Source organism: Corvus cornix, chromosome 3 (assembly GCF_000738735.6).
Source record: "Corvus cornix cornix isolate S_Up_H32 chromosome 3, ASM73873v5, whole genome shotgun sequence".
Classification (NCBI taxonomy): domain Eukaryota; kingdom Metazoa; phylum Chordata; class Aves; order Passeriformes; family Corvidae; genus Corvus; species Corvus cornix.
This window is the reverse complement of record NC_047056.1, coordinates 57,091,261-57,115,250: the sequence shown is the minus strand read 5'-3', so window position 1 is coordinate 57,115,250 and position 23,990 is coordinate 57,091,261. Positions and strand designations below refer to the sequence as shown.

General features: G+C 39.1%; 1 protein-coding gene across 6 annotated transcripts; it reads right to left on the bottom strand.

The window, feature by feature from the left end:
- Positions 1-1,573: 1,573 nt before the first annotated feature.
- LATS1 (large tumor suppressor kinase 1) lies at positions 1,574-23,647 on the bottom strand. Of its 6 annotated transcripts, none has more exons than XM_010401020.4 (9): positions 23,560-23,647; positions 22,472-22,670; positions 19,190-19,695; positions 16,485-16,635; positions 13,153-14,681; positions 7,922-8,504; positions 7,042-7,224; positions 6,690-6,796; positions 1,574-5,741 (listed from the first exon to the last, which is right to left on the bottom strand). In XM_010401020.4, the coding sequence occupies exons 3-9, from the start codon at positions 19,538-19,540 to the stop codon at positions 5,226-5,228; spliced, it is 3,420 nt and encodes a 1,139-aa protein (XP_010399322.3). In that variant the 5' UTR covers positions 19,541-19,695; positions 22,472-22,670; positions 23,560-23,647; the 3' UTR covers positions 1,574-5,225. The 6 variants fall into 6 exon arrangements, with proteins under 6 accessions (XP_010399322.3, XP_010399340.3, XP_010399359.3 ...); XM_010401038.4 differs by having other exon boundaries at positions 13,153-14,678; XM_010401057.4 differs by having other exon boundaries at positions 16,500-16,635.
- Positions 23,648-23,990: the final 343 nt, after the last annotated feature.

Genomic DNA, 23,990 nt, shown 5'->3' with positions numbered 1-23,990 from the left:
CTGATGGAGCAGGACCTCATCACCTGTCTAAATAGACTCAGCTGCTTAGCAACAAATAGGATCTAAAGGTTGGGCACAATGCAGGAGGTTTATGATAGTCCTTCAGGGTGAACTCCAAACCCCCACAGCAGTATGTCATCCTCTAATTAAGTATATCACATCCATTCTTACGTGTTGTTCTTGTATTTCTACCCATTCTTAAACTGGCACTTTTAGTCTATCCATTTAACAAGTGTCTACATTTAAAATAATAATTCCTACATTACTTCAGCTGTAAAGACACAGAAAGCTGCGGCTGAGCTTCTAAAATTTTAAGTGTATCACAGCACTTGGTTGATGAGAGCTGGAGGAATTTCCCTTCTCCCCTTTGTAGGTGGGCTAATGAATAAAAAATGGTGCTGTACTTCCACAACCTCCTCCCCAAATGTAGAAGAATTAGGATATAATTCAGTCTCTCCAATAACACACTAGTTTCTGCATTAGCACTTTGAGATGTCTACCTAAAGAAGGGGATTTTCACAAAGACAAATACAGACGAAAGCTATGATACATTGTCCTCTTAAAGAACAGCTTCATGATACATAATGTATCGTAAATAATAAAAATCATAATAGTAATTCCTAATATTTACTTATTTTGATGAAAGAGCCAGCAGAGGACATGGAAAGAACACCATCAAACTGAACACTTGAACATCAAAATACATACTTTTGAGAACAGGTTACGAACATGAGATGACAGCCAAGTACAATAGCATTTCTACTGTTACACTTGTGCCATTTTATTGTTAAACAGTAGAGCTGTTGCAGCATAAAGGGGACTTGTAGAAGAGGGAAGTGAAGGAGGACAGAAAAATAAATTCATTTGGACAACTAGCATTTACCTTTCATATTTGAATAGTGAAAAATAAGAACGTGATTTTCACTTCTTATAAAGATTCAGTGTGGGGTTTATTACTCCATGAAGTGCTACACTACAGAAACCGATTCTGAGAAAACAGAAACAGTTTCTGTAACTCAGGAATGTCACTGACTATCAGTATCCAGTAATTCAGTTAGGCTGCTCACAAGAGCAGGAATTCTCTCTCTTATTCTGAAGTAACTTTTAAGGTGTCAGTGCAACCACCCACTCACATCCCATCCCCAGGTCAAACACATGCTGTGTGTTCAGTCAGCAAGGGCAAGAAAGCCTCCATTCCTCAACTTCTGGGCACTGACAAACTGGAAACCTGGCACTCCTGCATGAAGAGGATGGATGCTCCAGTGTACCTACTGGGAAAGTCAGCAAAGATGCACATTCTTTTCATATGAACATCAGCAGATTTGGAGATCATGGCCCAAGCCACCACCCCATAACCGTCTAAGAGCCAGATGTACCAAGGGGCATTCAGAGATCACATGCCACACATGTAGCTGGATTGCAGGGATGCAGAGACCTGGCAAAAGGGGATGCCCAGTCATGATTGAGACAAGTAAAGAATACTCAAAAGACCAGTGAATAACTTACTATGGCCATGACATAATGCAAGATTGTTAAGTTTACTAACTAGACACAGAATAAACCAACGATCCGCTTAAGCAGAACTGTGGGATGGTCTATGTATTTAATTGGAGAATCCAAAAGAACTGACAGTCTTATAATACAAAAAAAGACATTATATATACATTATACACACATGGAATAAGTCTATATATATCTATATAGATATATATAAATCAGTAAACTTGAATAGTGCCTTTACCATGAGCATCTTAAGGCATTCAAACATTTTACTACGACATTGACCCAATTCAGTATCTTTTTGCTTTGGCTGAAATAAAGCAAACAGATTTAAAGGTCTGATCTGAAACACCCACATCATCTGAAACAAAAGCCTAATAGTATCTTCAGTGACAACAGCGTCATCTAAGAACCCACCCACTGCACTGCCTATCAGATGAATAATATTAAAAGGAGTCTAAATAAATCATTCCCACTCACAGCTTTGCAACAGCGGAAGATAATCAGTCTCAAAGAGACTTTCTAGCCATATATTCTATAGATTCTATTACAAATCAAGGATAGAAAAGATACAGCAAGAGGGCCTGCCCGAGGATAGAATGCCACTGAATATCAAATAGTATTTACAGTACAGTTATAGGATTATAGAACATTTTATAAATACAATTAATATGTATACAAGGGCACATAAAAGAGAAACTTGTTTTCATGCTTTACAAAGTAAAAGTAACCTGAACTAAAACTTACTGCAGAATTCCACAGCTGCTGGCTAGGAGCCTCTGTTCTCCACTGCCTGTACAAACCAATCCCCATCACAGGTCACCAGTGAAACACCCATGTTTTAAGCAGCAACTATGAAGAATCTCAATAGACTCTGAATCTGTGTATGAAACATCAAGTTTCAAAACATGGGTATGGCAGAGCGTGCTGGAGAATTGTGACAACATTCATGTGTAACTAACTTTCTCAGAGGAGAACCTGGACCGTAACAAACCGCACTTTTTGCAAGGAAATATATAATACTGCAGCATATAGGTGGCAAAATTCAAACAAGGTACATTACAGCTTCTAATACATTATATTAGAAAATGCCAGAATCATCTACCAAATTCTAAAGATGAGCACTTCTTGTATTTGTTTAAAAAGGCAAAAGAGTATTTAGTATTTCAGTACTTGCACATGTCCTTAAAAGAATCAGTAATTTCCTTTAATAAAAGCAACTGGTTTCACTTTTGAGACCAATAGTGCTTTTACAGGACACTTTCCTATCCTTTTTAAAACTTAATTTTAAATTGCCTAAGATCAGTAATAGTATTTAACAGGAACACACCATTGTATAGTGCAGGCAGAGGAGAGATATACTAAGAAGAACGGCAATTTTAAGAGTCAGTTTAATGAATTGACATTATTTTCTCTGCACACTTCACAAATGGTGAGGCAGGCTTGATTAAATTACCTTTATCCAGTAATATATTATACTTTACTCCAAGACAAGTAGACCAGTTTTACTGGGATACTTACTGTGAGGGAGGATAATCTTTAAAGTTTATTTACATGCAAAGCAATCTTTTGTACATAATATATAAAATGGTGTAGTTATGCACGGCAGCCATTTTACAGTATTTAAGCTAAATGAAATTAATTTTAAAAGCTACTCTATTTCAACAGCTGTGGAAAAGGCAGAACAGGAATTGTTTTATTAAGCTGCAAATTCATTTTCATTATAGAAAGCAACTAACTACTTGTTTGAGAAAACAACTTCTCATAACCACCTTCTAACCATTATAAACACTTCACAGTAGAGGGGTGAACTTCCACAAACATTTTCTTCTGTGACAATGTTTAAGAAGTTTCCTCACTGCTAACCTGCTGCAGTTCCTCCATTATGTCAATATAAATCATTTTTGGACCACACTAGAAACTGGATCACTCAAATGACCACACTTACAGGAAAGGAAACTCCAAATGCTAACCAACAAGCACCTCCTCTGCTGATCCAGTATTGAGGACAGTACTACAGACAGTTGCACTGGCACAAAGAGAGACACTGGACTGGAGCACAGAAAGAGAACAAATGGCCATGAGCAAACAAACCAGCTTGGTGAGAAAAGTAAACTAGTAACTGATGCTTGCTGCAAGAACAGCTATGAACATCAGTTTCATGATGTTTAGACAGTTGCAATGCCAGTGCAATGGCACAAATAATAATTTAGGAAAGCAGTAATGCTTACACACATGTTATTATATTATCCATTGGAATTCAATTCCAAGGAAGAAGAAATGTTTCGAAAGACATGAACTTTACTAAAAATAGTGCATTTTTTTTTACCACTGTGTTAATTTTAGGAAAAAGAAGGATAGAGACAAAAACAATTCTTTCTGCCTCTCAACTCTAACTCCTGGTCTTGTCTTGGTGAAGCTGCTTAGAGCGACGCTCCCATTCCTGCTCCATGTAACCTCAACAGGCTCAGTACCGTCCCACCATGAGACCCTAGGAGATACCTGATCATCTACTGCTGGAAATTATGCCAACAGTAATGCAGAAGGCAGCAGGCACAGCTCTAAGTTCCTAATTCTGTTCTGAACCAGGCTGTGAAAGAGCATTGAAACTGTACTGCCAGCTCAGACAGATCCCATGTACAGCCTTTCTCCTCACTGCCTGTGTAAGCAGGTGGAAAACTGTTCCAGCCAAGGGAAATGGGTCTCCACAACAAGTCTCAAAAGTCATAATTTATAATCTTTTCCCATTACTATCTCAAATTTATCATAAAGACACTATTCTAAAATTTATTTTTCAAACTAAAAATTCCACCTAAAGCAGCACTGTACACACTTTACAGTTTGGTTTTAGTCAGAAAATTAAACTAGATTTCAGAAAGTGTTGTTTCTAAAGCTTCTTTTCCTCTTACATCTATAGGAGAACTGATGACAGGAGACAAATTGCTTCCGAGTGAGCAGTCCTGCTTTGAGAGTACCACTCACATGCTACAGTGTTACTAATATCAAATCCAATTACTATTTAATAAAATACTAGTTCTAATGTTTTATCATCTTACGATCATACTATAGCCAGGACTGACACTTGTTTCAAAGCTGAGAACTAGGCCACTCCCACAGCAGCTGGAAACGTTTCACCAGATAGGTGGCTGTTTTTCCAACACTGTGAATAATAACGCTAAATACAGTGAGAAGTGAGGGTACAGCAGCCTTTTTTTTTTTTTCTCTCCAGAAATGTATCAGAGAACTTTATTAGTGTAAAGTCCGTTTTATATTTGGTCAATGCATGGAAAAACTGTGATTAAAAATTCTGAAGCAGAGATTTGTTCTCTAAAATTATTCAATATATGTACAAATAGATACCAGGCATCATCTTAGGGAAAAGAAAAAAAAAAAAAAAAAAATCACTATTTCCTATTTTGAGTACTTAGAGTACAGCAGACCAATAACAATATTCAAGTGATACTTTTTTTACCTAACATCAAACCTCTTCTAAATTAAACAATTAACATTCCTGGAATAAATTAATTTTTGAGAAGGATTTCCCTGTATTCTGGGGAAACAAAATGTACAAAAAAGGGAAAGTGAAGACATAATTTTTTAGCGTTTAAAAAAAAGTGTGCATGTATTTACCCTAGCAATCTTCTTTCAATTCTCTTAAAGGAAGAGACTTTTCAAAAGCTATAGCTGCAAAATTGATTATTTCATTTTTGACCTTTATTCCTCTACTAAACATAAACCAGATCACGACTCTGAACTCCTCTACCTGCCTGTTCATCATCATCATCATCATCTGACTGCTGTTCTGAGTTTTGGGAACTACCATACTCATACTCAATCGGCTTTGGATTGTTGTACGGGTAGCCATTGTCATCAAAAAACCTTCGGAAGGTAAACTCATAAAAAGCATGTTCAGGATGTTTTCCATTTTTGTACCACCCATTAAGGGTATCATTTCTGTTCCCCTCCTTATCATCATCACTCCACAATTTATCTGGATCAACAGGATCAAAGTTTGATGTGTCCGTAGGATGAGCAATTTTGGGAATGTAGAAAGCAGACTGTCGCCGTAGATCGCTTGAAAAATCAATTGTTTTGAAAAATGGATGAGCTTTTATTTCATCTGCACCGTTTTTGCCTAAACGATCTTCTGGCCCTCGGCAGAGTTTAATAATAAGGTCGGAGGCCTCTGGAGTCAATTTAGCCTGAGGCGGAATATGAAGTGCAGTTTGCCAGTTGATAACCTTAAAAGCAAAAAGATGTGTTATTTATTTATAATTTCATAAAAAGGAAACAACACATTAGAAAAACAAAATAAAACAAATGACCACAAAGAAATAATTCAATACGTCTAAGGTTTTTCACAGTAGAGGGGAAAACATGAAGCTGCTCTTTCAGAAACACAAGGAATGTTTTGTCTGGAAATCTGGCAAAATCCAGGTAAAGTTCATTCACATTCCAAATCTGAACTAGTCTGGTATGGACTACCCCTGCTATAAAATCCAGCACCTGGAACCTGAGATTAGGCACATGATTTACAATCCTAGAAAGGTGAGGGAGATGAATTATATGATGTACTGTAAAGACTAAGAGATTTCAAGTTTCAAAAAAAAATCAATACTGCACTACTTTTGAACCAACTGAATGCAATTTTGCAAAAATGACACCTGCAAAAGACTGCCTTGATGCTTTCACTGAAACAGCAGGGGCTCAGGAAGGAAAGGACCAAAGGCTCTGAGCTGACAGTAGCCCTGAGCAGGCAGTCATCTGCTGTTCCTCCACATTCCCATGCTAGGCACCTGCAGGTAAATCACCAAAGGAAATCCTCTGCAGGCAAGCAGGCATGGAAGCAAAGTGTTGCTGAAAGAACCCCCAGATACTGGAAGAGGAGAAGAAAAGAAAGTGGAAATAATAACTGGAACAGATACAAAAAGTGAAAGGCTGAGATGTGACATGATTTTTAGTTGGCATGTTCACTGTATGACCAGATAAAATTATGAATGTGATTCTAGAAATTCCTTTATAAGTTAAGTGCACCTCCACAGTAACATAAAGTTTAAAATCTCCATAGTTTGTAACATGCTTGAATAGGCAGTGCTCTCAAACATCACCTTTGTTTCCATTACAAATTAGAAAGACTATGTAAACTTCAAGCCTTTTTAAGACTGTTAATACCAGACATTTAAAGTTACCTTCATTTGTGTTTCTAGTGGTGTTTGTGCCAGGAATGGAGGCTGCCCCACTAGCATCTCAAAGAGAATTACTCCAACACTCCACCAGTCACACAACTGTGTGTAACCTGAAATAAAGTTCAAATAAGGTAGTCAAGCCTTCGTATAATTTTAATCTTGAATTTCTAAGAATAAAAAACTTCACAAAAGAGTTCTCTTCAATACTTATGTAAGATTTCCATATTAACAACTATTTATTATTTGTTAAAATATCCTGTCCTTGGGAAAAGCGGCGGTGTAAGAAAGGTGAAGCAGAACACCCGAGTACCAGTTACTTCGCAGCGAGACTGCGGTACAAAAATGCATTCATCACCTGTTCGTAACAACACTTCTGGTGCAATGTAGTTGGGTGTGCCCACCAGGGAATGGGCCAGGCAGCGCTGGTGCTGCCGCGCAGCCCTGCGCTCCAGCGGCTTCAGCCGATCCCCGCACCTGCAGTTCGCTGGGTCACCCCACTCGCTGCTGAAATCCATACTGTCCTGACGGGCATGATCACCTGCCATGGAGTGACAAGGATGGCAAAATTGAGGACGATTACTTTAGTTCTTATCTAATATGAAATTTTCTTTCTCTGTTAACATTTCATGTTACAAGACAGAGTTTGTTTCAGTTTCAACACTCAACCTGGGAGTTAAAACAGAAATCAACATCAGGATGTTGATTTTTATTTATGATATAAAATACCAACCTCTGAGGACAATTTTTTTAAGCTACTTTTTGACATAACTATGAGAAAATACCAATCTCAACACTTCTCAAGATTTTTCTTAACATAACCACACTGGGGGTACAGGGTGTACATTATTTTTACACTTACATAAACATAAAACCTCTAACATTTAAATCATCAAAAAATAAAATCACATTTTAAATCTCTATCTTCTCACCAGACTGTATAACAGTCTGGCCTAAGATATGTGACATTTTGATAAAAACCAATCAAAAGTAATTTAAAACTTGTTTCTGAAGGTATGTTTTTATTTTTGAAAACTAAAATCAAGTTATCAGATAATCTGTATTTTACCACTCTCAAAACTTCTCTTTTGCTCCAACTTCTTCTTCAGCTGTTGTTTCAAGTAATGAAGTAGAATTTTTAAAAGCCTACTTAAACCTTCTCATAAAGGAAACGGCACAGTCATCTTTCTATCATTTATCACTTAATTCCTTGTAAAGAATACTTGTGTTTCTCTTACCGCTCTGGTAGTATTTTGAATCATGGGTCCATCGAAAACCAGTACAGAGCCCGAAGTCAGTCAATTTGATATGACCATCACGGTCTATCAAGATATTGTCAGGTTTAATATCTCTGTGGATGAAGCCCATTTTATGAACACTCTCAACTGCGCATGTCAGTTCTGCTGTGTAGAACCGTGCCAGATTTTCTGGAAAGACACCCATTCTAATTAGGAGACTCATCATATCACCTCCTGGAATGTAGTCCATTACAAAGTACAAATTGTCCTTATCTTGGAATGAATAGTACAGGCGAACCACCCATTCATTATCAGCTTCGGCAAGGATATCCCGCTCAGCTTTAACATGAGCAACTTGATTTCTAAGCAAGACATCTTTTTTCCTCAGAGTCTTTGTTGCATATAGAGCATTAGTATCCACTTTTCTTGCTAGGCAAACTTCTCCAAATGCACCAACTCCCAGGGTTTTAATTTTTACAAACATTGACTTGTCCATTTTAGCTCTTCTTAGCCGAATGTAATTTGACTCTTTCTGGCACAACATTTTCCTCATTTGATCCCGGGCTTCTGGTGACAATCCAACCTGTGCAGCAAACAGAGTTAAATCTGAAGAGTGAACAGTACTCTTAATTCTTCGTGATCTTCTCATAATTAATTACAAGGCTTAGGCAAAGCAAACCAAATACTTATACACAGGACAAGAAATAATACTTAAAGGGGTTTGGTTTTGTTTTAATTTACACATTAGGATTCTATGAAAACATATAGGAGTGATAAAAAACTGAAATGTGATCATTTTCAACAGCAAAATGCACAAGGTGCCATGCACCAGGAGGATCTTGAGAAGGGACTACTATATTCTTAAGAAATGTAATTTACAAATTACTGATAAAAACCACTGCAAATAATACTATCTGAGTAACAGTGTGCATCAGCTCTCTCCCCAATTCTCTTTACAGGGTTAAAGAAAGCCAAGATACCTCTAGGAGCTGTAAGTTGCTGAGGGCTAAGGAGCTGCCACAGGAAAGACAGACTAGCTGGAACAGAAGTCACTGAACTGACCATGCTCTAGAATTCCAGCTGCAGGAGGGAGTACGCATTCCTTCTCACTCTCACACTTCCACATGTAGCTACCCAAAACAGATCTTACTGGCACTGCTTCCTACTGCCCGCCCACACCAAGCCAGTGCCTCCACCACAAGCCTGGGCCTGATATTCCCTCTTATCACACAACCCACCCCTTTCTAACAGGACTTTGCTCACACTCTCACCACTGCTCTCCACTCTACATACCAAGCAGCTGAGCAGAGTACTTTCTTTTGAAGTGGCTCGCTCCTCCCCACAGTATCTTTTCTTGGCTCCCATCTGTGTACAAATCCCTATCTTGACCGAACATCCCTGGTGTTCCAGCCAATGCCACCAACATTCTGACAGCTGAAACACTCACAGGCCACATGCAACTCATCACCTACAGCGTGGACACCCTTATCCACAAGAACCATGTTGATCATTCTCATTGTACCCCAACATGGGTGCTTCCTGGTGTATTTTTGCTGGTTTCAATTCCCTTAGAGTCCCATTCAATTTTGGTGCCATTTTTCTTGGCAAATTTCATGGCCTGGAAATAGAATAACCCTTCTTTTTTTGTTTTAATGTGAATACAATCTGTCTTCAATTTTCTGTATTTTTTTCTCTGTGACACTATCCCCACACAGCTTGATGTTCAGTCCTGGTTTTCTGACAGCACTTTCAAATTACTATATGCTCCCTTTCTCACAGCATCTCAATTATTTTATCTGCCTACCTGGCTTGAAATCACCATCCCACAGCAATGATTTCCAAGTTCAACCTGTAGCACATTTCCTTATTTTTTAATGGACATGTTGATCATAAACTCAAACATGGCCACACTGAATCCCTGCAAACATCACAACTGTACTCAAGCACTATTCTAAAAGCTTTCCATTTCTTATTGTCACATCATAGCAGTTCTTGATACTAAATCTTGCTGCTTCCATATCTTTAAAGCTTAAATATCTGAGATACTGTCTGCACAGCAGTACTCAGGACCATCAATAGGACTAAGTAACTAAGTCTAGACCTGTATAGACTGTATGTTAATAGACAACTTCGGCCTTGCCTGACTTCCAAGATAACTTGAAACAAAATATAATAGATGTGACCGAGAAAAAAAGGTGAGAGAAAGTATCAGTTAGATATCATTCAGTATCTTAAAAATGCTTTTACAAGTTACTATATGTCACCTAGTAAGGAAAATAGCGTTAGAACACAGTAAATTTCTTACAGGCATCATAGCAAAAATGGATCTAAAGGAGATGCAATTAGGAAAATGCATACAAAATGCAAACAAACTTCACAAGGAATACAAATTTGGTAGGACTTAAATGGAGAAGGCTGTCTCAAATTTGTAGACAAAATTTTTTGTGGACCTCAGGCAGTAGTTAGGACTGGGTAGCAGTAGTTTCAAGACTGGTGTGGGAAATAGGTTCAACTACCTATTCTGAACCAAAAAATTGTCTTACTGTGGGAATATCTGTGTACTGTATTCCAAGACAGAAACATCTTAATTTTTCTGTGAATGAACAGGCTTAAGGCACACTTCAACAGAGAAGGACGGATTTTTTAAAGACTTACAAATGTCAAGAAGACAACTGAAGACCTGTTCAAATAATGGTGGGGTCACCTTCTCAAAGCCCACCTGAACCCTAAAGTCTGCCTCAGTACAGACCAACTTGCCACAACCTGAACTTCACCCATTATTGACAAAGGTAGCAATGAATAAAACATAGATGGCAACAATCCCCTAGGAATGAGACTCAATACAGTAATTAATCACTGCAGGACATACAGAGAAGAGTCTCTAAAACCCTCGTAGCTTTGCTTTCTTCTACTTGCTCTCTATCTCTTGCATGCTAACAGTTTTATTGTAAAAGACTAGCCCAAGTACTGCAATTTGTCATCTCTTCCCTCAATCCACCTTCATTTTTCCCTATGTCATCCACTAAACCAAATGCTAATGACAAACCTTCTCTCTGAATTGCTGCTGTATTTTCCCTAGAACTCTCCTTAGCTTCAGCATTTACCAAAAATTAACAAGCTGTCAGCTGCACAAACTTTTCTGCATATATATATCTCCGATTATTTCTACAAAAATGCCAGACACCAGAGTGTTGCTCCTCACTTGCTCTCTATCATCACACAATTTGCTCTCGTTTTGCTCCTTCCTCATCTCGCTCTGCCTTAAAGGATGACTTCAGTTTCTCTTTGCAAGAAAGACACCTATTATAACTCTTGGCCAAATTCACACATCTAAAGCAAACGTTTTTGAGACTACTAGGAAACTTGACAGCATAGAAATATGTCACATGTTAGAAATACAGCATCCTGTGAAAGTAGGTATTGTCATAGGGAGGCATTCTGGGGTTTTTTTCTTCCAAAATTCAAAGGGGAGAAAAGAAGGAATTCAAAACTTGCTTAATCTTCTTAAAACTTTCTGAAAATAAACAATGAGTGCGTTTTCCTTTCTCCTCCTCATGAAGACCCAAAATACACTTTATTGTTGTGGCATTCCTCTCCTATGCGCTTATGAAAAAGGAGAGGTCTGCTGAAGCATAATATCCCATCTTCCACCCTTCAGCCTGTAATTAACATCCCAGCTTTAAATCTAGCATAACTATTAAAAATCTAGCATAAACATTATAAACATTATAAAATACCCCTACTTAAGGGGCTTTAAATGCACAAGAAAAATATCAAGAAAAGTTGTATCAGTGCTTTCATATAAGTAATAGCTATTCTGAGATACTACAGAACACAACACAGTAAGAAGGGAAAGTGAAGTTTGCAAATCAACATTAATTGTAATCTTACATTTAAGTATTCAAAAATAGCCAAAATAAATTCATGCGTAATTTTGATGCAGGATTGCATGCAAAGCCCTCTAAAAAGGGATCATGCTATTCTTAAGAAACACTGTTGCTTCAGAATCTTACTTGTCTACACAGGGATGGAGGCTACAGTGTTCAGGAAAGCTTCCCGCACCTTAACAGTTTAAATCAGCTGTTAGTGAAGTGAAAAAGGAAAGAGAGAAGACTAAGAATAAAGATCTAGTAAGAGTTCCAGGATGAAATCTTGCTAATATTTACATATTCGTGATTAAACAAACACTAACAAAAGACTACAGCTTACAGTAAGAATTTTCAGAGTAAGAAAACAGATTTAAAAAACAGCATGTCAAGAAAGTGGCATAAGCCAAATACATCCTCTCACAGAATAAATAAAAAGGTACATCATACTTATGTCAAACTTTCAACTACAATTGTTAAGAAATATATATATATGTGACACATCTCAATTTCACCTTTCTGTAAATCTTCGTTTCACTACTTCTCAGTATTTTCTCTTTTGAAATGACATATGCCTATGTCAGCTCCAGTTTTTACCCTTTTGATTTGGTTTAATAGAATGCTGAAATACCAGAAATAGACCACTGACTCCATGCAGGCAGAAAACAGTTGATTTCACATGTATTTGTTTCATAATTATGCCCTTCAATTGCTCTTGTTTAAACAGATACATTTACAGCATGGATTACAAAATAATTACACAAAAAATAGCATGTCTCTTTCACTCTTAAAAAAACCCCCCCGAATAACCTTTAAAATTTTTTTTTTTTAAACTTAAAAAAATTATCCCTACTGGTAACAAACTGCAGAATGTAAAAAATATCACTGGGTGACTATACTAGTGCACTAACCAGCCTGCCACTTGTCACCATTTTGCTTGTATCTGCACTATGCATTTAAAAAAAAAAAGAAACATTTTTTAAAACCATTAAAATATTGCATATAACTCAAAAATCAGGATTAAATAGAACCCATAACAAAAAGCTATGAGTCATGTAGCTACATCTCAGTTCATGCAACAATTATTCTGCTTCTGCTGCTTTACTGTATGTAGGCCATACAAATTACATTTAGACGTGCAAAAAACTTAATTGAAAATCAATTTCTAAGAAGAAAATTAAATAGGTAAACAAGACAAGGAAGGAACTTGCCACATAAATACTAAGATTAAAAATAGACTTCAATACCACAGTGTACCAAAATGTTCTACTTATCTGTGCTATTTAATTCTACAATTAAGACATATCTCATAAAATTAATACAGGAACAGTTTAGCCATAGATTTAGAAAGAAGGAAGAGTTTACCCGCATCATTTCATTCTCTAGCTGTTTTTTCCGATGCAAACGCTGCTGATGTGACTTGAGTATATTCTCCACATGCTGTTCCATGAAGAATTTAAAGGCTTGAGGGGAATAACTTTGAATGCGCGACTCTCTTCTTTCCTCATCTTTCTTGTTTTTTCTAACAGGAACAGGTGAGGTTGTAATTTGTTTCTTTTCTTTATCTGTTGAATCAACACATTCGTAATTCTTTTCATTCTCATCCTCCCTGGATAAAGGGGGTGGCTCCTCCTTGTTGAGCTTGGGTCCTGCCTCATACAGATTGACAGAAGGATTCTGATGTAACAAGTGTTTCGGGTAAGGTGGTGGGGGACCCTGGTAATTTGGAGCCTCCGCAACAGGAGACATAACTGCCATGTTTGTAGAGGGACTGTCGGAGAAGGGAATGGTCTGAACAGTCTGCACGGGCTGTGGCATCCAAGAAGGGTGAGTGGGTGCCAAGGCAGTCTGCAGCTCTGGTTTCAACACTCGCATGCTTTTCACTGGTTGCTGAATGGGAGCTGGCGTTATGGCTGTCACTGTGGTGGCTGAAGGCTGGGAGCTGCCAGAGTGACTCTGCCTGCTGCCGTGATGATTGTTGAAGGAGTTTGACCGCATGGGAACACTGGGCTGCCATGTAGGCATGTCGTGCCCATTGCCCGGCGATGACTGTGGCTGCACAGGAGAAGGCTGTGACCAGGACGCAGGTATTCCAGCTACATTTGTGTTGTAAAGTTCTAGGTTGTGACTATTTCTGTTTGGCACCATTATTGCCTGAGGAAGATTCCCGTTGGTGTATGCTGAAGGAGGAGCAGATCCTCCTGCCTGCATCTGTAGTGCTGTGGGACTCTGCCTGTTAGTTGGATTCATTGGGTATGGGGGTGGCTGGCGACTCACTGAATTCCCGGACACCACATTCTGGTGAACTATGAATTCTGCCTGACAATTGCCATTTTGCATTCCAGCTCTTCCTGAGGGAAAACTAAACTTGCTGTTGGCAGAACTCTGCATGATTATTGGTTGCCTGCCAATGGGGACAGCACTCATGCCTCTCTGACCCTGTGTGGATGAATTCATAGGAGGAGGATTCATAGGTGGAGGTGGATAACCATCCTGCCACGCTCCTGGTGGCACTGGAGAAATACGGGAGATCACATATTCCATGTTTCCAGAGTACCGCTTTGTTTGAGAATTTGGCTCCCAGGAAGGAGGTGGAGGAGTAGTTCCCCTTGGAGGGGGTGTCTGCCCCCGAGGAGGTGGAGGAGGAGGAGTGACACTCCTTATCTGTGGTAGAGGTGGGGGATTCACTCTTTGTCCATTGCCAGGATGAGCCTGAGCAAATGCCGCAATGCCGGATCCAGATAACGGCCTTCCTACATCAGGCTGGGAGCTGGGACTTTCTGAGCGATAAACAACCCCCTCTCCCAGGGAAGGGCCGTGCCGCTGAGGAACCAAGGACTCCTTAGAACCCTTCCAGCTCTGCTTGCGGTTAACTGGCTGCTGGACAGCCCCTGCTTCCACGAGAAGAAAACACAGCATTTACATTATTAGAACTTATTCCTATTTACTGCTTTGAATATTTCGTTCTGCATTAATTACTACAGAAACAGGACTTGAATTCTCTGACACAATATAATCCACTGTACTTCACATGAAAACTTTCTCTAGTAATACACAGCACTGCATGGTAATAGACTCAGTGCACATATAAGAGAAAAAAAAAAATTGAAACTATATAATACTAGAAAGTGATTTTTTAGAAATCACCCTCCTGAAAATACATTTTGTTTCAGTAAAAATGCAAAATTTAATTGAAAAAATGGTAATATGCAGAATTATTAGGCACACAACATATTTTTAATCACATGTACAAGAAACTCTCAGAATGTCCAGCACAAATGCAAAAAAAGTAACAGCACGGAAAAAAATGTTATGTTGCTATCCCTTCCAGTTAACACTTGCAAAACACTGAGCGTTCTTAAACTATTATAAATTTAACTGAATGCCGTAAAATCAAGGCTTGCACACTTGTATGCATACAGATCATCCAGACTTGTTATATTCCCTGTATGCAGAATTTGACTAACTACTTCAATTTTAAAAGTTGTGTCTTTTTGAGTAAAAGTGTTATAGATAGAGAGGCAAGAATTAAAACTGTACAAATTCAAAACTTACAGAGCAAAACCCTGTTAGATATTTACTTCACAGATGCTATTTTGCATCATATAAACAAAATATACAAGGAACTGATAGTGCAAGCAGTCTTACTGTGGTTTTTACAATGTTAACACTAAGATATGTCTAAACACATACAGTAGTCTAGCTGCTGAAAATCACTCTATCCTCACTAAAAAAATGTGTTAATTACTATATTTCTGCAAGTAACAATGAAATTTTGTCTAAATGGTGGAATTTACCTATGAACTTCACACAAGCACCAACTAATCCTGCTTAACAGACTAAAGAAAAATAACACTATTCTTTGCTACTCCTGACTAATTTTTTCTCCTACCTATACTGCTAATTTAAAATCTAACTCCAGTGCTAGCAGCTCAGCACCCAACTTTAGTCAAATAAAAGTTCAGTATTTCTGATGCATTTTAAAGTTACCCTTTGTTTTGGTGTATGCTACTGAAAAGAAGACATCAAGTTGCATTAAAAATGTGGTAGTATCTGTTAAGAAAGAAATAATAGCAAGAGGCAAAATTCTGACTCTGCTAGTAAAGACATAGTCTGTCCTCTAACGCCTCTAAGAACATGAAGCCTGCCTTAAAAACTATACAAACAAAACCTGGAACCAAGCAGGAAATTAAGCTGAGAGGGATCCTGAAACGTAACATCCTAAAATACAAATATTGTAGTTGTATGACATATAAATACACACACATATATACACAAAAATACACATACAGAGCGCTGTTGTGTGGGAGTGTGTGTGAAGAGAGACAAAAAATTAAAACAAGAATTCAGCATTTATTTCTAAATGGCACCTGACACAGAACAAAATACAGGCACCACATCAACAAGGGACAAGAATTATCAAAACGAGATCTGAATGCCATTCCTTGTATAAAATATTTATGCACAGTAATAAAACCATGCAGTTATAAAACAATGCTTAAGAAATTCATGTAAAATGGACCTAACTTTCGGAAGGATTACGTTAGATGTTAAAAATGCTGTTTTTAAAAGCAAAAAACCTGTATCTCAGCATCTGTGTTCCACTGTGAGCACGTGAAGGCAAAATTTACTATGTTCTATTTATCTCCTATAAGAATACACTCAGTGAGTTACTGTGTCACCATGGAGACACCTACCTGGTGGCTTCATACCTGCGTTTACAGGTCTTGCTGCTGCTGCAACCATCTGCTCCCGGCGAGGATCCTGGTAGCTCATTTTACTTATAAATTCAATGGCAGCTTCTATACTACGGTTGTTAGTTTGTCTAAGAGCTTGTACAACCATATCCTAAAGAGAAAATTATATACAAAAATAATTTACAAGAAAATCACAGAAAATACCAAAAAATCATGGTTATTTAGCCAAATATCCTCCACTAATTTTACCAAAGTACAAAGTATCAATTTCTCTCAATTGTTTTAAAACGAATTTTAAAATGTCTTCTCCAGAAGAGATCATGCAAAACAGTACAGCAGTCTCAATGTTCAGAAAAAAAGTTAACTTGTTGAAGCACTGTAGTTTGATGTGAATCATGTCATCTTGCTATTCATACAACAGCTTAGTCATACAAGCATTTTTTACTGCAGTGCATTACCCAGCTAACAGGTTACATGATGACCAGACGTCCCTTCCAACCCAAGTTATTCTACAAAAGATATAAATAAATATAGATAGCCTAATGTGAAATTTGGATCTTTTTAGTTCAAAAATTCCTCCTGATGAATACAACATTACCAGCAGAAACTCTTTATTACTTCTGTCGTAGATTTAGGCTCTGTGTTCTTAGAGATCCAAACGCAAGTTTTGATCTGATGGACAAGCCCATCTCAGTCAATGGAAAATGTATTATGGGCCAGTGGCTTTTCCACTGACTTGAATGAAATAAGGTCAAGCAACCGAGGCAGAATTCCAGAGATGATGCTCTCCCATTTATATTGAATGAGATCTGTACAGCTGACCCAACAATTTTGAGACAAATCAACAGCATAGCTCCCTATAGCTAAAGCACACTCTTTTTAATGATTTGTTATGGCCATATTTTGCAGCATCAAAGCAATCACTTCAGTTCACAGGATGTTTGAACTGTTAGGCAAACTACAAACATATGACAGCATTCACCTCCTACTCAAACCAACAGGACACCAAAGAGGGCACAGAAGGGAAGCTGTCAGTACCAACTTCAAATTCAAAGCCACATTTCAACTTTCATCATTTTTAACACTCAAACATACAAAATTACATACAACCTTCAGAAACAGTAATTATATTAAGTGAACAAAGCAGAACCTTAAAAAAGGATTTTAAAATTAAAAAAAACCCATACAGTAAAGTTGTTGCAATCTTTACAGACCAGCTGATACAATAAAAAGCAGATACAGTATTTTCAGCTCAAAAATTTGGTTACCTATGTGATATGAAGTATTCAATGCCTTAAAGAGTTATCACCTTACGCAGAACATATGTACTTACACCATAGTAAGCAAACAAGATTTTCCGTAAGCTATTTAGGATAAAAAAACCCCAAACACAATGAACATCATTCTACCCTGATTATTATACACACACACATATATATATATAAAAAAAACTATCTATATACACACATCTGATATCTATCTGTTCCACTTTAACCATTAATTCTACCTACTACCTGAGGGATGGGGGGAAATAACAAGAATGTTTGTTATATTTAATTTGAAAAAAAATAAAAAAATTCAATACGTTTTGAAACTTCCCAACCAAGAAAAATGCTTTCCTCCTTCAGCTGTATCTGTTCCTAGTGGCATATGTGGATGAGTGCCATATAGGTTTTTGTGGTGACACAACTGCAGGTTAACACATGGCAGAAAGGACTTATGCTTGAAAAAAGCCCCATATAATCACAAGTGTCATGGGAATTCGCAGTTGTATCCAAGAACAAACGGTAGGAGCAAAAGGCTTCAAGATATGAAGGATCCAACAAAAATACCAACTTAAGACACCTTTCTAGTTTATTATCCAGCCACGTACCAAAAACTTCAGTTTGCAAAACCAGCTGCAGGTTCAATCTGTAAAAATGGACCTGCGAACCAATCTACTTTGAAAAAACAAATGCTAAGGGAAAGCCAGCTGGTAGTTTTGGAGAAGCTCACTCTTGGTAGAGGTAGATCTCTCTGTAAATACCAAAAGCATCACAGACAGCAGAACTCATGAGCTGGTCACTACTGCAAGCAGTGCATGCCTGTAAAGTTAATCCCTGTTCTGGTACTGTGCCTTTTTCCTTTGGAAAGATGAGTGGTTTGTTAGCTCTTTTGTAAACCTGTTTTGTACCCAGGTTTACAAAGAAGGCATGAAAACAAGCGTGATTTACTTTGACGTGCAGGTCCTGGTATAAACACAGGAGCTGTAAGTGTATTCCTTTTTCATTCCTGGAAACCATATTTCAGACTAATTTCCAAAATAATTGGTATTGCCTTTCAATTTAGAACAGCCATATTGTATCTACCTATTTTAATTGAGCACAATCCAAAATTGCTATGAGTATCAGAGGCAAAATCCATGTTATAGAGAGTCCAGTCCTCTCTGCCTAAAATTATATAAATAATTAAAACAACCTACCACATAAGAACAACCTGGACAAGATGTTTAAAAAAAACAAAGCCAAGTCTCTCTAAATCCTTCTAGTCCTCTTCTACATCCCCCACTATTACTGGTTTCATGTCCTAATCAGAAACCTACCAGATTTTGAAGGAGCTTTTTGCTTATCATGCTGTTCAAACATTCCCTCACCAACACCCCCTCCAACATGCACTAATAGTTTATAGCTAGCAGAACACCAAATCTTCAAAATAATACACTTCACCTCATCAAAGCCAGCAGCTTGTAAGTCTTGCAGCATTTGTCGATTAACTTCTGATGTTCCTTTGACAGCTGAGGTTGCTTCATTTGCAAAAGGCAGAAGTGAGTTTCTTATCTCCTGCAAAACTTTATGATATGTTACAAATTTGGGGGGATTTCGGCCTTGTCTAGGATCTTCAGATAACATTTTGCCCATGCTGTGATCAGCTTTAGCAGCATCTGAGGGTTTAGGCAAATTCCTGAGGCTCTCTCGTATTTCCTGTAGCATCTGCTGGCTGCTGCCAGTATAGCTACTGGCAGGAAAAGTTTTAGGCCTCATTTGTCTATAACCTTCTGGCTTCTCACTTCTCTTCATGAAAACATGTATATATGCAACCTCCACCAAGGACTCGCGCACACCAGAATTCGAGGAAGACTGGCTGATGTCAGAACTTGTGAAAGCAGCGGCTGTTCACCGTGAAAACTTGGTTCTTGTAGCGCTGGAGTTTGTCACAAGCCAAAACTGCTATTCTGTTAACAAAACCAAACCAAAAAAAAAAATCACATTAAACAGAGCAGTAAAATAATTCACAATGTAGCACTGATGGCAGTGAAATGTTCACATGCAGTTCTGCCTTCACAGACAGTAAAAGCATGCTAAGCAAATTCTTCAGGCAGTCTTTACTCAACCTAATTTACAAACTACGTTGGGTTTTTAACTGTCTGTTAACAACAAATGTTTTAGGTGCCTCAAGTCTAAACAGTCCTGAATTGCAAAGGATGTGGACAGAGTGGAAAGCAACTCCTCTGTGTGGCAGAAAAAGCTTTCAAGAGCAGACGTGAACCACTGGTTTGTGCTACCCAAGCACTGCTTCCTTCCCTCCCCTCTCTCCTGTGTCCACTTGTCACCCATGTTCTCTCCATCAACACCTTTACAGCCAGAAGAGCCAACTCTACTACCCAGTTAGCCAGGATATGGGCCAAATAACCTCGCTATTCAATGATTCTGACATCAAGCTCCACAAAAAGAGGGAAGTGAGAAGTAGATCAGTAAGAGCATGTAATTACAGTGATTTTATCCATTCTCTAGCAGTCACATATGTAAAAAGTAAACACTTGCCTAGCTCATCACATACACCTTTATGATTTCTTGTACCACCTGCCACTTGAATCTCTTTAAGGGTTCAGATTCAGAGGCTGTCACAGTCTCTTAGCTCAAGTCTCCTTGAACCAGTCTTTGTCAATGGTTAATTAATTTTAAAATTTATTTTACACAAGGGAAGATGAGAGCAGGAAGAGAATCAAAGAAAATTTAATCAGGTTTTTTTTTTTACTGTAAAATTGTTCACCAACTCAAGCATCAAATTCGCTGAGAGCATAGCTATGACATTTGGTAAGGGAAACGGAATTTTCTGCCAAAAGCCAAATAAAAAACGTTTGCATTTTGAAGGCGCTGACTCATCAGGGGAAGAGCCCTGTGTCTGCAGAGAACTCAAATCTCTGTGTCCAGGCTGGGCATTAGTACTGCAACTGCCATGGCAAAGAATAAAGCAACCACAGTGAAACACTGAAGAAATTGCAGAGCATTTGCCTCTTTAGAATACCATGAAATAAAACTTTTTCAGTCTCTACTGCTTCACAGAGGGAGCTCGGTTACTAAGACAGTGCAAGATAAACTAAATGTTTCAGTACTGTCTTTCCCTCACAGGCAATAAAAATGGTGAAGCTCAACTAACATTGTTCCTTTACTACTGTGTTGCTAAGTGCTTCTCATATTAGACATAAATTAAACAAGTATCTAAATTTTACAGTCTACAAAAAAGTCACTCTTTCTTCATTCAGGTTTCACTTCTATAATACTCGCACTGCCACAAACCAATTAGTGACTCAGCAATTGAGGAAGAATATGACAAGTTAATAGGAAAAAGAACTCTCTAAAACACATGGAAATTATATGAAAGAAATACTTGTGCTACCTGAACAAAACCTGAAAGCTGGGAAGTAATACATAAATGAGGACTGCGAAAAGAAACACAAAGGACATCCACTTAATCCCATTCTCCTAGGAAAACCATTTTAGAAATAACAGAATTTCCCTTAGAAACTATCTAAATCTTAATGGGTATAACTGCACCCACAAGCTTTCTTTGCACTGTGATAGGCTTGAAACCTTAAATGAGTGTAGTTGGGTAGTTATATATATTTTTTAATGCAGTCTGATAGCATGTAATTCTTCAGTGCTCACTGAATAAGAAAAAGATCATCAGACATAAGAGTGCATTTTAATAGTTAACAGTGAAATTTTGCTCAAAGTATTAAGAAATCCAGAAATCAACAGAAAGTACAGCATGAGAGCAATAAAATGTAATTTAATTTTGGCCACTTTCAAAATAATTTTCCAAACATGCCATATTTAAGACCACATCGAAAATACTTTGTGGAAAACTTTTTCCAAAGAAAATAAAGCGAAAACTTGACAAAATACCCATAAGCTTTTAACAAATTCCACAGGCCTGGAATTCAGCAGAAAACAAGGGGTTTGTACCTACATATTTTACAAATTGCATCTCATATTTCAGTATTTGCTTTACGGTTACCTCAGGTAGCTGAGATAGACAAATCTAACACCCCTAAAACAAATCAAAGTTAAATTAACGGGACACTTAAATCAGGAGCAATCTTGGAAAATAAAGCTGCACTCTCCCTTCAATTTTTAGCAGCAGCTTAGGTTTAGAAGTGTAAACCAGCCACTCCACTGATCTCCCACCACTTACAAAGACAGCACAACTGTTTGTAAGGCCAAACAGCACGAACCAAGCTAAGGAACTTACCCAAATAAGTAACTTTTTTTGGTGGGTTGTTCCTTTTGGCAGCATTTAATTCTCGGAAAACAAATCTAATTAGTCCTCCAGAAAGCAGGAACTACTACAGTTCACCTTGCTTTATACATGAATCTCAAAATTGTCACCTCTACTTAAGAGACATTTGCACACATTTTAAAGGAAGAAAGTGTTGACTGCTGAGTAAGAAATGTATCTCAATTTTGTACTTCTAACTAGCAAACACCAACTGTATCCAAGGGAACTGATGTCTATTCCCCCTTGTAGTTTTGTGTCCTTTAATGATCTGTTTGTTAATGCAGCTGTTTCTGCTGATTAAATTCCCTTCTCTAAAGGAGTTGAATAAAATAATCTTTTACTTCCTTTCAAAATCTGGGAATACAGTATTTTCTTCTACAGGTCAAACTGTAAGGGAAAAAAACCCACCTTGTCTTTTTAACATTATAATCATGAAAGATTGGACTTACATAAATAAGTGCTTGAATGAAAACTCAGAAGTGTTCAAGGCCAGGCTGGATGAGGCTTGGTGCAACCTGGTCTAGTGGGAAGTGTTCCTGCCCATGGCAGGAGGTTGGAACCAGATGATCTCTCAGGTCCCTTAAAACCCAAACCAGTCTGTGATTCTCTGAAGGGCAACACACAACTGTCAATGAATCCCACGATTTTCTGAGGAAAAAAATACAGAGCTTTGTAACGTAACTCTAATATTCCTTATAAAAATACTTTCAATGCTCATATTTCCAACTGAGTACTGAGCATCACATATAAATCTATTTATGTACCCTCTGTCATGTACTTATTCTAACAGCTTATTTTATACATAAACAGAATGCTTCACTGCTAGGGATAAAGAAAGTAACAGAGACTTTGCAAATCCTAAAATTAAGTTTGTAGGGACTTGGTTCAGACCAACTAAAGGAAGCTCTTCTGTCAGGTAACAAGTCATTGAGCTGCAACAGCAATTTCCCAAAGGATGCGTTTCCAATGCTAAAAGTTTCCATAGGATGAGGAGAAAAATGGACCCTGAAATTAGCACATAGGGAGAACTACATACGGTCAGAGAAGCAAGAGCTGGAAAGAACCGGAGGCCAGCTGAACACTAGGAACATTGTGCATTCACTCGGTTTGTTTCCATTCTTACGCTCTGCTATGTCCTTTAGCAGGATACAGCTCTTCTACGTACGCATGTATTCCCGGGAGCAGCAGGACTTACTTCAGGCGCACCTCGGAGCGAGCTTCACGGCTAAGAACAGTACGGCAGCCTCTGAGCACCAAAACCCCACTGCGCTGGCTCAGGCCGGCACCGAATCCTGCAGGACAGCAGGACCCAGCCTCCCAAGGACCACGCAGGCCAGGAGGGTTCCACCGCCGGGAGGAGTATCCCGAACGCGCCCCACTGGGACACCTGCGCTTCTGTCGCCCCGCCGGCCCGAGGCGTGACCTGAGGTCGCTCCTGTCACGGCCGCGTCCCGCAGAGGGCCCAGGACCGCCGGGCCGAGCCGGACCGGGCCCGTTACCGCCCGACCCCCCTGCGGCCCCGCACGGCGAACTCTACCTGCGGCGAGAAGGCGGCGATAACGCCCCGGGCGCTCTGAGCTCGGCCCCGCCCGCGCGGCGCCGACCGGCCACGGCTCTTCCCTCCCTTCCTTCCTTCTTCCCTCCCTCCGCCCCTCGGCGATGCCGCCAGCGCCCGCTCGGTCCCTCCGCCAGCGCCCGCCGCCGCCTCGGGCCGCTCAGTTCGGCGCCGCCATTTTGTCGGTGTCCCCGCCGCGGAGCCGCCCGGATATGGGCAGATCCCGGCCTGCCTCGCGCGGCTCCGGCCGCTCCCGGATGGAGCTGCGGCAGCTCCCGCCCGCCCCGGCGGGGAGCGGCAGCGCCCTGTAACCCCTGCGAGCCCGTGCGGGGCAGCAGCACATGCACAGCACGGCCGGCCGCGCTGCCCGGCGGCAGGCACGGCTTGCTTCTCCCGGGCCAGTGCCGAGCACC

What these genes read in the sequence shown, in the direction of transcription:
- LATS1 (XM_010401020.4), bottom strand. Translation starts at nt 19,540, where the DNA reads ATGAAGAGAAGTGAGAAGCCAGAAGGTTATAGACAAATGAGGCCTAAA. An exon ending in AAGCTGCTGGCTTTGATGAG is followed by an intron (nt 16,636 to 19,189) that starts GTGAAGTGTATT and finishes TTTTCTCTTTAG; the next exon opens with GATATGGTTGTACAAGCTCT. An exon ending in CGCAGGTATGAAGCCACCAG is followed by an intron (nt 14,682 to 16,484) that starts GTAGGTGTCTCC and finishes TTCTCGTGGAAG; the next exon opens with CAGGGGCTGTCCAGCAGCCA.